The sequence below is a fragment of the Muscardinus avellanarius genome (genome assembly GCF_963383645.1).
Source record: "Muscardinus avellanarius genome assembly, chromosome: 17".
Classification (NCBI taxonomy): Eukaryota; Metazoa; Chordata; class Mammalia; order Rodentia; family Gliridae; genus Muscardinus; species Muscardinus avellanarius.
In genome coordinates, this window is record NC_137803.1 from 452,200 (window position 1) to 464,461 (window position 12,262).

General features: G+C 50.3%; 1 protein-coding gene across 2 annotated transcripts in view; it reads right to left on the bottom strand.

The window, feature by feature from the left end:
- The window catches only part of ATP9B (ATPase phospholipid transporting 9B (putative)), a gene marked incomplete at both ends in the record, with an annotated part of 192,631 nt that overhangs the window by 15,982 nt on the left and 164,387 nt on the right, over positions 1-12,262 (bottom strand). For both annotated transcript variants that reach the window (XM_080714481.1, XM_080714480.1), the window contains 6 exons: positions 557-646; positions 3,698-3,796; positions 7,442-7,612; positions 7,998-8,081; positions 10,184-10,276; positions 11,371-11,532. In XM_080714481.1, coding sequence (XP_080570607.1) covers positions 557-646; positions 3,698-3,796; positions 7,442-7,612; positions 7,998-8,081; positions 10,184-10,276; positions 11,371-11,532 — 699 coding nt within the window. The remainder of the gene's footprint in view (positions 1-556; positions 647-3,697; positions 3,797-7,441; positions 7,613-7,997; positions 8,082-10,183; positions 10,277-11,370; positions 11,533-12,262) is intronic.

Genomic DNA, 12,262 nt, shown 5'->3' on the forward strand with positions numbered 1-12,262 from the left:
CTAGGTGCTGGTTGCATTCCAACAGTACCTGTGCCCACAGGGCGCCCTGCGGGGGGCAGGGCTCGCAGCAGCCCGGGGCTGGCGCACCCTCTGTCCCCATGTTCGCAGACACCCTTGGGAGCTCCAGGCGCCTGTTTTAGCTTCCTTTTCTCGTCTCTCTGTGGCTTTTACTTTCCCACTTACATTTCCTATTCTCATGTAATATCTTAATTCATATCCATCTTGTTAGTCTTCTCAAACTTTTTTGGAATGTGTCGGAACATAAGAAAACAAAATAAATGCTACCTTTTCACCACTGAACACTGACCCAACCCAAAGCGCGACTTAGCTCGCCGGGAGGCTGACAGCAAGGACAGGGAGTGGAGCCGGCATCCTGGGGAGCAGGACTAACCAGGTGCTGCTAAGCCTTGGAAGACTCTGGGAGCAGTGCTCTAGAAGCTGTCACCTGAAGACAGCCTTTCCTTAGGGGACAGACAGACAAGGCCATGCACTGTTAGGGACCAGCCTTGCCTCAAGAGCCTAGATGTAGACACAACCGTGCTAGGGACAGCCTTACCTCCAGGGAGTCCCCAGAGATGACCAGCGCACAGTCGTGTTTTCTTCGAAATGCGTTCAGCTCCAGGTGGGCCTCTCCCCGATTCGTCACCTGCATAAGAGGACAGAAGGCGTCACGATGAGGACCCTCAGCAGCCTGATGCTGCTTTACGCAGCACGCCTGTAACAAGGCCCTCGAAGGTGCTCCTGTGCCCACGTAACTACCCAAGCCTCCACCACAGACCGCCGCTCTGCAGCACAAGGAGAGCACCACACTGGGAACTTCAGATCGCCTCTGCGCAGGTCCCGAGGGCTACTTGTTACAAACACATCTGCTGAAGACACAGCTATAATTAAGAATTTTCTGGTAGTAGTAAGGTGGGAGGCAAAGGAAGGGTGCAGGAGCAGTGCCCTGGAGAGCCCTTGGCTTAGAATATCAGGAGCACAGCTGGAGATTACTTTTCACGAATCAGAATGCCAGGGCCAAGGAGGTAGAGTTCCTGAGACATACATCAGGTGAGAAGCAGAATTACCTAAAGTCGAGCCTTATTTACTCTTGTGTTCTGGGGTCCCAGGGGCACTCAACCCCAGAGCGACACCCTGACCATATTATTCTGAGACAGAATTGTCCAGAATATGTTGTCCAGTCTGGCCTCAAATTTGTGATTCTCGTGCCTCAGCCTCCTGAGTTGCTGGAATTTCAGGTGTAGGCCACCCCAAGTCAGGGCTCTATTGAAAGATATCTCCTTTTGTAACACATAGAATGATGCAGAATACTTTAATAAGCTGGGCATGGTGGCCCACACTTGTAATCTCAGTACTTGGGAGGCTGAGACAGGAGGATTGCAGGTTTGCGGCTGGACTCAGCTACTTAGTGAGGCCCCCCACAACTAAGTGAGACCCTGTTTCAAAATAAGGAATATAGAATAGGGCTGTGGGGGGTAGCTCAGAGGTAAAATGCCCCGGGTTCAATCCCCCGTACCGAAAACAAACACACAGAATATCTTAATAAAGTTGCTCCTACTGTCCTGCCATAGGTTTACACTTAAGCCATTAGTTTTTGCTTAGTGTCTGAAGGACTAGGTGATCTAAAAACGTAAAATTAAACCATAACTTTGAAATATCATTAATTTTAGCTGGGCATGATGGTGCACACTTATAATCCCAGTACTTGAGAGGTTGAGACAGGAGGATCACTGGTTCGCATCCAGCCTCAGCTACCTAGTAAGGCCCTCTATTAATGAGACTCTGTTTCAAAATAAAGAATAAAAAATAGGGCTAGGAGTGTAGCTTGGAGATAGACTGCCCCTAGGTTTAATCCCTAGTACCTCAAACAAACAAAACAAAACCCACAATAAAATATCATTAATTTTAGAATGAAAATGTATCAGCAACTAACGCATGATTTTTCTTTTTTGGCGTGTGTGTGTGTGTGTGTGTGTGTGTGTGTGTGTGTGTGTGTGTGTGCGTGCTGGGCAGTCTACCTCTGAGCTATACCCCTAGCCCTTTTATTTTGGAACAGGGGCTTGTTAAGCTGCCCGGGCCTGGCCTTGAACTTGTGATCCTTCTGTTTTAGTGTCCCAGTACTGGGAGGATAGGCATGCACCACCAATGTACTGTTTTTCAATATTCTTTCTGTGGAGATTTTATGGGGCATAAAAATATTATAGGAGTGAAATAAATTAAAAGTTTCACTGGTCCAAATTAATCTCAGACTCATCTTTAAATAGGTAGGCTTTATTGTGAAAATTTTAATTTGTGGTGCTATAACACCGAAAAGTCAACAAAAATTGATCTAAGTTTTATCAGAAGCATTAATAATTTAATTGCAAATACTAGTCTGCAGGGCCTAATTTGCGATTCTGATGATTCAAATCAAAATACATTTACATGTAAATGACACTCAAATAGCCAATTCTGTAGGTGCCAGCACCGCGTCCAGACAGCACCAGACACTCAGTGTCTGCTCAGACACCATCAATCAAGACCCAAGGAACTTTTATTTTTGTTTGAATTAAATTTAGTCATAACTAATACATACAGTAAACACATAAATTTAGATCATTTCTATTAATTTTCTTTAAGCTAATTAAGGAAGAGCATTTAATCCGAAAATGGCAGTTTAAAAACAAATTCTGCTTTGTATTTAGAACTTTCACAAGAACTGTCCTTGGGGTGCACGTAATGCACATAACTAATAGAAAATGCATTTTAAAAATAAGTATACATTTCTTATAAATTCAATGGAAGCGAAAATATAGTGATGGATCATTTTTTTCCCCCACATCACCAAAAATGACTAATACTGAAATTCTATCATCTTTTTTTTTTTTTTTTTTGTGGTACTGGGGTTCCTGGAAGCCCTTCTACCTCCAGGCTACACTCCCAGATCTATTTTCATATTTTTATTTGGAAACAGGTTCTCTTTATGCCAGCAAGGCTGGCTTCGAACCTGCGCCATCCTCCTGTCTCCGCCTCCCAAGCGCAAGGGTTACAAGCATGTGCCATCACGCCTGGCTCTATCTTCTTTTAATCCAGTTCTTCTGTTTTTAGGCATGCCATATTTTCTATCTATGTTCTGAATATAGTTTATGATGCATTATAATCTCACAACGATGTGAGCTATTCCTATTACTATAATTATTAACTAGTTAATATAGTGATTAACTGTTACTATTAATATAATTATTCATAATGAGTAATAGATAATTCTTTTCCTTTTTGCCATATTGGGGATGGAACTCAGAGGCATTCTAACTCCAAGCTACACCCCTAGCCCTATTTTTTATTGCTTATTTTGAAACAGGGTCTCACTGAGTTGCAGCGGAGGCTGGCCGCAAACCGGATCCTCTTGTCTCAGCCTCCCAAATGCTGGGATTACAACCATGCCCGGCCTATAATAGGTAATTCTAATAATACAAGAGAAAACTTTTGCTTTTGAATTTAGAGCTTATTTACTCTGCCAGAAAGCAGCTTTTTAGTCACATTTAATGTAACTAAAAATCTATTTTATCATATTTTTATAAGTTGAGTAAGGAAATGATATTCTTTTTTAAGGAGATATTTAGTGACTAACAACTACAGATATATTTTACAAAAATACCTGGCTTTCATTGTGAGGCAGACCATGTCAAGATTCAACGTGACTTAGAAACATACTTACTGGTCTGAAGACATGAATGTCTTGCGTTCTAGACACCAAGTGGGAACTCTTGGCAATGCAAGTAGCTGTCTCGAGCTTGTCCCCTGTTAGCATCCATATCTAGGAGACAATTTACACCGGTGAACTTCAGCGATACAATTGCAGGTCCATCTCCTCAAAGCTCTATCGTTGAGCAGACATCTGTACACGCGTGTTCAGAGCATTACCACAATACCCACAGGGGGAAGCAGCCCCAGTGTCCACCAACAGTAGGCAGATGGGCGTGGTCCACCTCCAAGGGCACCTGCTCAGCCTGAAGGAGGAAGGCCGCTCTGACGCACGAAGTGACATGGACGGGTTGCGAGGATGAGTGTGGAAATAAGCCAGGCATCCGAGGACAAATATTGCTTGCTTCCAGTGAAGGCAAATTCGGAGCTAGGAAGCAGAATGGTGTGTGAGGGGGGCTGGGGGCAGTTTCACTTTGAGAAGTGGAAAGTTCTGGTGGGATGCTGGTGACGGCTGCATAATATGGGAGGGGTACTCTGCGTGCTGAAAAGCAGCTCATGGGGTGAGGCTGTGTGTGCTGCCTGGTTCAGGTAGGACGAGGGAGAGCAAAGGGAGGTTGGGATGCAGCGGCCGAGATGTGGAGCGTGTGGCAGTGAGCGGCTGCGTGGAACCTGGACATCTACAGATGCCCCAGCCAGCGTCAGCATGGCCTTCCCCCCAGCAGACAGCTTGGCGGGCAGCAGGGAGCTCGGGAATCATGAAGACTTTCTTCCCCCTGCTGGCTTCTCAGGAGGAGAGCGAAGTTCAAATGGGTTAACGTCCCATAGTGAAGCCAAGGGCTGCATGGCATCAAAGAAAATATGCCAAGCGCCACTGCTTTTGTGTTTAAAACCTGTCTGCCCGCACGTGTGGGTATGTCCCTAGACTGTAGAGAAGTAAGTTTTCCAGGGATTTCTTTTTTTGGTACTGGAGATTGAACTCAGAGGCATTATACTTCCAAGCTATCCCCCTAGCTCCTACTTTTTGTTTTAAAACAGGTTCTAAGTGCTGAGAGTCTCACTGACTTGCTAAGGTTGTCTTCAAATCTGTGATTCTCCTGTCTCAGCCCACCAAGTACTGGGATTACAGGAGTGTGCTATCATATCTGGCTCAGGAATTTTATAATTTCTATCATGATACTTTATTTATGTTTTATGTAATAGCAAAATACGTTCAGTAATATTTTCATCATTTGAACTTCTCAGAAAGATGCATTTTTGGAAACAGAAACAAGAAACTTATGGGATACTGATCATGTGTTCAGGTGTAACCCACGTGGCTCTTGTCTGGAGACCTGTGTTCTGTTCGCTTCCCGTACCACTATTCCCTCCACTGGCCCAAAGGCGGTGAGTGCTGCTGCGAGCAAGCACCACCGTGCTCAGCACCTGCTGCTGGGGGCCACACCCGAGGCCTGGCTCAGAGGCTACCTGGAGTCAGTCCCGTGTGATGAGTCAAGATGGCCCGGTCCTGCAGACAGAAAGCCTTGCAGTTTAGCAATGGCTGTAAATGCCTGACCTTTCTATCAAGAACATTTGCTACCTCAATGTCTTGATGATCTGCACACACAGTTAGGAAAGAGACGGGAGATGATTTAGAAGGAACAGGTCATCTGCTTCTGACCCAGCATGTTTACCTGTCCAGTGCATTGCTACATGAGGCCTTTGAGCGCTGAGCCAGGCCTGCCTCCCCGAGGGGCTCCATGTGGGCCCTGCGGCCTCCTGGTGTGTGTGCTGCAGCTGGGGCTGACGCCGGCCTTCCCGACCTTCGCTCCAGGTTCCTAAGGACCGAGGGTCGGCGGGTGGGTGGAGCTGAGTACTGAAGGCGTGTGCCTTTTGTCTAGCTAGAGTTTTCTTTTAAAGCCAAGTTATACTTTTAAAATTTTCTTAAAAGTAGGTCTCAAATTCGTGAGATATTACTAAAATAAATGACTCCAACCAGCCTGTCATTGTTCTCTCCGCTTCAATGAAAGCAGTGAAGAGAGAGGAGAAAGCAGTTTCCCAAGAGATGAACCGCACGCTACAAAGTGCTAGTTGCCTTGCGTGCGAAGGGATACATCGGAAAGAAGACCCTGGTAGGGGTCCACCGCAGGGAAAAGGGCATCCTGCCACACGCTTCTGGGGAAAATGCCCCACGGAACCCGCCCGGGTGGCGCTCGCAGGCTCGCACGGGCCTCTGGGAGGAGACTCCTGCCGTGTTCCCCCAGAGGCACTGTGAGTGGCGCTTGCCACATGCACCCTGGCGCTTCTGAGCCTGTGGCAACGTGTGTGTACGTGTTCCTTCAGAGATAACTACCGCGAGCAGATGGCGCAGGCTTCTGGAGACCCTCGCACCGTTAGGCTTCTGAAGACCCTCACACCGTTAGGCTTCTGGAGACCCTCACACCGTTAGGCTTCTGGAGACCCTCACACCGTTAGGCTTCTGGAGACCCTCGCACCGTTAGGCTTCTGGAGACCCTCGCACCGTTAGGCTTCTGGAGACCCTCGCACCGTTAGGCTTCTGGAGACCCTCGCACCGTTAGGCTTCTGGAGACCCTCGCACCGTTAGGCTTCTGGAGACCCTCGCACCGTTAGGCTTCTGGAGACCCTCGCACCGTTAGGCTTCTGGAGACCCTCGCACCGTTAGGCTTCTGGAGACCCTCGCACCGTTAGGCTTCTGGAGACCCTCGCACCGTTAGGCTTCTGGAGACCCTCGCACCGTTAGGCTTCTGGAGACCCTCACACCGTTAGGCTTCTGGAGACCCTCACACCGTTAGGCTTCTGGAGACCCTCGCACCGTTAGGCTTCTGGAGACCCTCGCACCATTAGGCTTCTGGAGACCCTCACACCGTTAGGCTTCTGGAGACCCTCGCACCGTTAGGCTTCTGGAGACCCTCGCACCGTTAGGCTTCTGGAGACCCTCGCACCGTTAGGCTTCTGGAGACCCTCGCACCATTAGGCTTCTGGAGACCCTCACACCGTTAGGCTTCTGGAGACCCTCGCACCGTTAGGCTTCTGGAGACCCTCGCACCGTTAGGCTTCTGGAGACCCTCACACCGTTAGGCTTCTGGAGACCCTCGCACCGTTAGGCTTCTGGAGACCCTCGCACCGTTAGGCTTCTGGAGACCCTCGCACCGTTAGGCTTCTGGAGACCCTCGCACCGTTAGGCTTCTGGAGACCCTCGCACCGTTAGGCTTCCTCTGTGCCAGAGGCTCTCTCTGGAGCACCTGCTGATTCGCCATGTGCCTGGCTCAACCGCGAGAGCCCCCAGACGATGCCCACCTGGCCCGGCCCAGCGTGTTCTGCCTGGGGTGTGATGCTGACCCTTGCACACAGGCTCAGGATACCCGCTAGGGCGCTGGGTCTGGGGAGCAGGCAGCTCTTATGGGAAGGACGTGGATACGAGCTCTGGTGAAACAGGACCATGACAGGCAGGCTGGCATGGCTGAACCAAGGGCACAGGGCCGCCCGCCTGCCCCTGGGAAGCAGGAGTGGAATGGGGAGAGACAGGACCAGAGCCCTGCTTAGCAAGGCTGTCCCGTGGTGAGTGCAAGGGGCCAGGGAAGCAGAGGCAAGTGTGGAGACAGGGAGGAGCAGGCATCTCTGGGGAGTGGGCTAGGGCGCGGCTCTGCCCACCACGCTCCCTCCTAGCCGCCACTCCACAGGGCTGCCACAGAATAGCACCTCAAAGGAAAGGCAGGAGTCTCTAGGAAGGGAGGGGCGGGAGGCAGGCAGTGGGCCGCACCTTGATCCCGGCGTTGCGCAGCATCTCCAGAGTGGGCCGCACGTCGGCCTGCAGTTGGTCCTCTACGCCCGTGAGGCACAGCAGCTCCATCTCCCGCTCCAGGCTCTCCACCACCGCGGCCACCTTCAGCGCCCGGTCGTGGATGCTCAGTTTGGCCTGACTGTATCGGCTCTGAGGACAGAGGAACAGGCGTGCACATGCGCACGTGCCCGGGGTGCGCCACGGGGCTGCCACGTCACCGTCCCCCGGCTGCATTGCCCACGAGGCCGCGCCTCATTCAGGAGGCCGGTCTCAATACTTCCAAGGCTGCAAGGCCGCTCAGAGTCGCACCGTCTGGCTTCTCACGTTAGAGATGTAGAATCGGTAAACTCTACAAAGATATTCCAGGCTAAATGAGTCTGCAGCCTGAGCGTGTTACCAGTGTGCTGGGCAGAGACAAGAAATGCTCACTCTCCTGGAGAGAAGGGAGCTGCTGGCTCCTGTGGACACGCCTTCTCCACGGGAGGGGCACGGCCTCAGTAGACCCGGGGGAGAGGCGGGTGACTGCGCCGCTCACCTCGAAGTCCTGGTACTGCTCCTCCGTGAGCGCCCGCTTCGCCACCACCAGGGTCCGCAGCCCCTCACGCGCCATGTTTCCACACTGGAAGAGGAGGGTGAAGTCACTGCAGGCCCGCGGTGCCTGCGGCCACAGCCACAGCCTCTGGCAGCCCGCTGCCCTGTCCTCCACTGAGAGCCTGGGCTGCCCAGACAAGAAAGGTTCTCACACAAGTCATTCTGTGGCCGAGACTGCGTTGACCCTACTCGGAGTAAGATGCATCAAAACGATAAAATGCCCCTCCCCATGAGAAGCAGACCCAAGTCAGAGGTGGTGGCGGCTGGGGAACAAGTTCTCTGGCACGGGCTGGGGTGGGTGGGCACACCTGTTGGAAGGTTGCTGGCAACCCCTTTCAGAATCTGAACTGTATTTTCAAAGACACCTACTGCTGGGAATGTATCCTCCACCTGCAAGTATACACCACAGGACATCCACACACATTTGGTCCTCACCACACAGAAGGCAGGGTCCGGCTTTAAACAACTCGACTAGGCACATGCGTGCATGACTGCACCGCGGGGCTTCACACACCAGGCTTTCAGGCGGAGCTGCACTAGCAGCCCTGCCAACCCTCCCTCAGGTGCTGGCAGTGATGGGAAATTCCAGGAGCCGGTCCCGTCCAGGCGGGGTCCCAGCTGGGCCTAGGGGATGCAGGCGCATCCTCAGTCGGGATCCGCATGCTTGGTGCAAAGCTCCACCCTCCCCCCAGCATGGGTAGGAGCTTGCTGAATAACTCCAGCAGACTGCAAGGAGCGCAGGACTCCACTGCAGCTAGAGAACAGTGTCTATCGTGATTTCCAGTGCAACTCTGGACATCCGCCAGTGACATGCCTCTCCCTACCCAGGACATCTTTCTCCCACCTTTGTCTCTGTGTGAATACGCCAACGTTGCAGGTTAAGAGAGTGGCCCTTTCTGTTACGTGATCAGTGACAAGTGCTTGCCTTACATATTTGGAGAACACACGCTTGTGGCCTGAAAACCAGCTCTAGGTCCTGCTTGCGGCCAAGACCCCACGCCACCAACGCAGGCTCTGAGAACCACTGCTCTGCTGTTTCTCCAAGTGAAAGGCTGTCAGGCTACGACAGGGTTTCAACAAAGGGACCGGCGAAGGGCCAGGGCTCATTGACGTAAGGAATGCAATGTCCAGAAAATAAATGTATGTAGGAGTTTCAATAAAGTTATCTTTGTGAAAGGCAATCTGACATTATCTGTCTGTTGCAAGACACTTATCGATTTGACCTCATAGAGCTAAATAAATTAAACAAGTATTTTACAATTAATTATACATCATTATGACCAAAAGTAATTTTTATGGCATTTTACTGGGTCTTCAGGGAGTTTAATTTATTCATGCCCCTGATTAAATCAAAGTGCCCTGGAGGAGATATTGATTCATATTGCCAGCGCCATCGTGAGCCTCGGGTGTGGCCGCGGTATCGATAGATCGCCTCTGAGGTCTGAGGAGAGCTCTGCACCAGCAGTGACCTGTGCCTGGGAGAAAGGGCCATGTGTACACCAAGGCTGGCTGTACTTCACTCTGGAGTCCAGCTGCCCATGGCAAGCTTAGCGACCAGCAAATGTGACCTCATGAGGTTAGCTACACATCCTATTTGTCTAGGGAGAATTTCATACAGGATTGCTTATACTTATACCTTATCTATTTTTTAAGTGAACAAATTAGTAGTAGTTCAGAATCCTAGTTAAAATCTCCTTGCATACTGAATGAGTACCATATTAAAGTATACTTTGGTTATGTGTTGCTTCAGAATTCTCTAGTGAACAATGCTTTCTTCCTTTTCCAGAATTACACATAAAATTATTCCTTGTAAGCATCTCCTTGTAGACATCTACACCAACATGCAAAGCAAAAATGGTAGTCATTTCTGTAGAAAGCACACTATTCAGGTTAACAGGTCTCCTATCCTTCTGCTTTGTGAAACTGAGAAGAACCGTAAGATTTAAAACAGTTTAGTGGAAAAAACCAACATGGTCCCTGGCAGCCTGCTGGTATCTGGTCTGAAGTTTCGACAGCTTGACTGATCTCCTAAGACGCCACAGCCTGCAAGCTAGGGAGAAGACCCTACTTCGCTGTCCTCTGCATCTGCCTCAGGCAGACCTCTGCACAGTGCCAGCACAGCCTGCTCACCTCCTCTTCCAGCCAGTCGTTGTACTGCACAATGGTGGACATAGCAACATCCGCGCCCTTCATATAAAACGTGATCTCCGCCGTGGACTCGTCCTACGGAGAGTGAAAACAAACACGAAAGGTCGGCTGTCTGCCTGCGCAGACCCTGCAGGCGGCACTGGCCGCACACCAGCACCAGCAGTCCACATTCCCTGGAACAGATGTGCGCGCACATTTTTGTATAGACCACCACCCTGCCCTGCGTGCTTGCGCAGTAAGAAATGAAAGGGTAACTGTTCACTTTGAGATGCTGTGCAGACATTCCTGAAACAGAACTTGCTAATGGGGCTGCAATGTGAGCAGCATGATTCCAAGGTTTCAGTGCTGGACTGAACACTTCCCTGTTTGGTAAACTACCTACATATGTTTAATGTATATGTTTTAGTAACATTATGATAAAATCATTATTATTATATTTTTTGGTGGTACTGGGGTTCCTGGAAACCCTTCTACCTCCGGGCTACACTCCCAGACCTATTTTTTTAAATATATTTTTATTTGGAAACAGGGTCTCTTAAGCCAGCGCGGCTGGCTTCGAACCTGCGTGATCTTACTGTCTCTGCCTCCCAAGAGTGGGAATTACAAGCATGCGCCACCATGCAAGGCTAAAAATCATTATTAAGTTATACTCTGGTATGTTACTTTTGTTGAAGACAAAACAAAACTACTTTAGTTGGTTTAAAAACTATTTACATCTTTTTTCATATTTTCTCTTAGTAGTCTTAGAAAAGTTATTTCATATCACCAGATATTTTATATCATTATAAAATACCACACTAGCTTCTTGGTCATAAATTATTAGTTTAGATTTTATTTTTAAAAGCCATAAAAAGCATGAAGCATTTGAGTAAATACTTAACTTTAGCCCCTTTTTTGGGGGGATGGGAAGGATTTTTGCATTTACTTTAAATTGCAGTACTTGGGGGGCTGAGATAGGAGGATTACAGTTTCGAGACCAGCCTCAGCAGTTTAGAAAGACACTAGAGTGATGATGTTTTAAAATAAAAAATAAAATAGGGATGAGGGTATAGCTCGGAGGTGAATGCCCCAAGGTCCAATCCCTTGTGTGCCGCCCCGCGCCCACAGCTCGAGAGCTCGGCGTGGTGTGCTCGCGGTGCCCGAGGCCAGCGTAGCGCGTGCCTGCGTACCCTGACGATGATGCCCATCCGCTTGCTCTCGGAGGTGAAGGGGAACATCTGCAGGATGCAGTAGGTCAGGACCTGGCCACCAGGCGTCTTCAGCTGCATGGAGGTGAGGTCCCTGCTGACCAGAGTGAGGCCGACGCTCTCTGTCCACCGCACCAGCGCCACCTGGGGAGGCCACAGAGTGAGACGCGGCAACCTCAAGGAGTTTGTACAGCGGGCTCTCCAAGACCCCTGGATGCGGACTACAGCACCACCCTGGCTAAAGAGAGGCCACCCTGCACACGGCCAGGCCGACACTCAGGCCCGCCCTCCGTCAATCTGGGATGCCACTGAAGCGTCTCTGTGTCCTCAGCCTCACTTCCCGCGGCTCTCCACTGCCTAGTTGCCGGGCACAATTCAAAGACCTGCCTTCTGCAGCATCAATGACCACACACAGTGTCTGAACTGCTCCTCAGGCCAGACTTACCATTTAGAAATGCATATTTCATTCAGTAAAGTCGTGCAGTTAGCAGACGTTTGAAAGACAAGTCAAGAGACTCTTGGGAGGAGTAGCATTTTTCGATGAATGACACTGAAATTTAGCAACTAGCTTTCCTATCTGGGAGAAAAGCCCCCTGGCCTCTAGCTCACCTGAGGAGGGGGGCACTGGGGCCACCTGCCACAGCCGCAGCACTGGTGGGGGCGCAGAGTGACCTTGACCCTAGCTGGGCCAGGAAACGAAAAGGCATTCCCTACGGGTGACGCCTGTTGATGTCCAAAGGCTCTGACCAACAGGCAGGGCGGGACGCTTAATGAGATCTGCAGGAGCCCAGAGTGAGAACCAGCCCTCGGCTGGCCTGCTGTGCGCAGGGACCAGGCCATATCTGAAGTGCTGGCTGTGACCGCCGCACCCAGA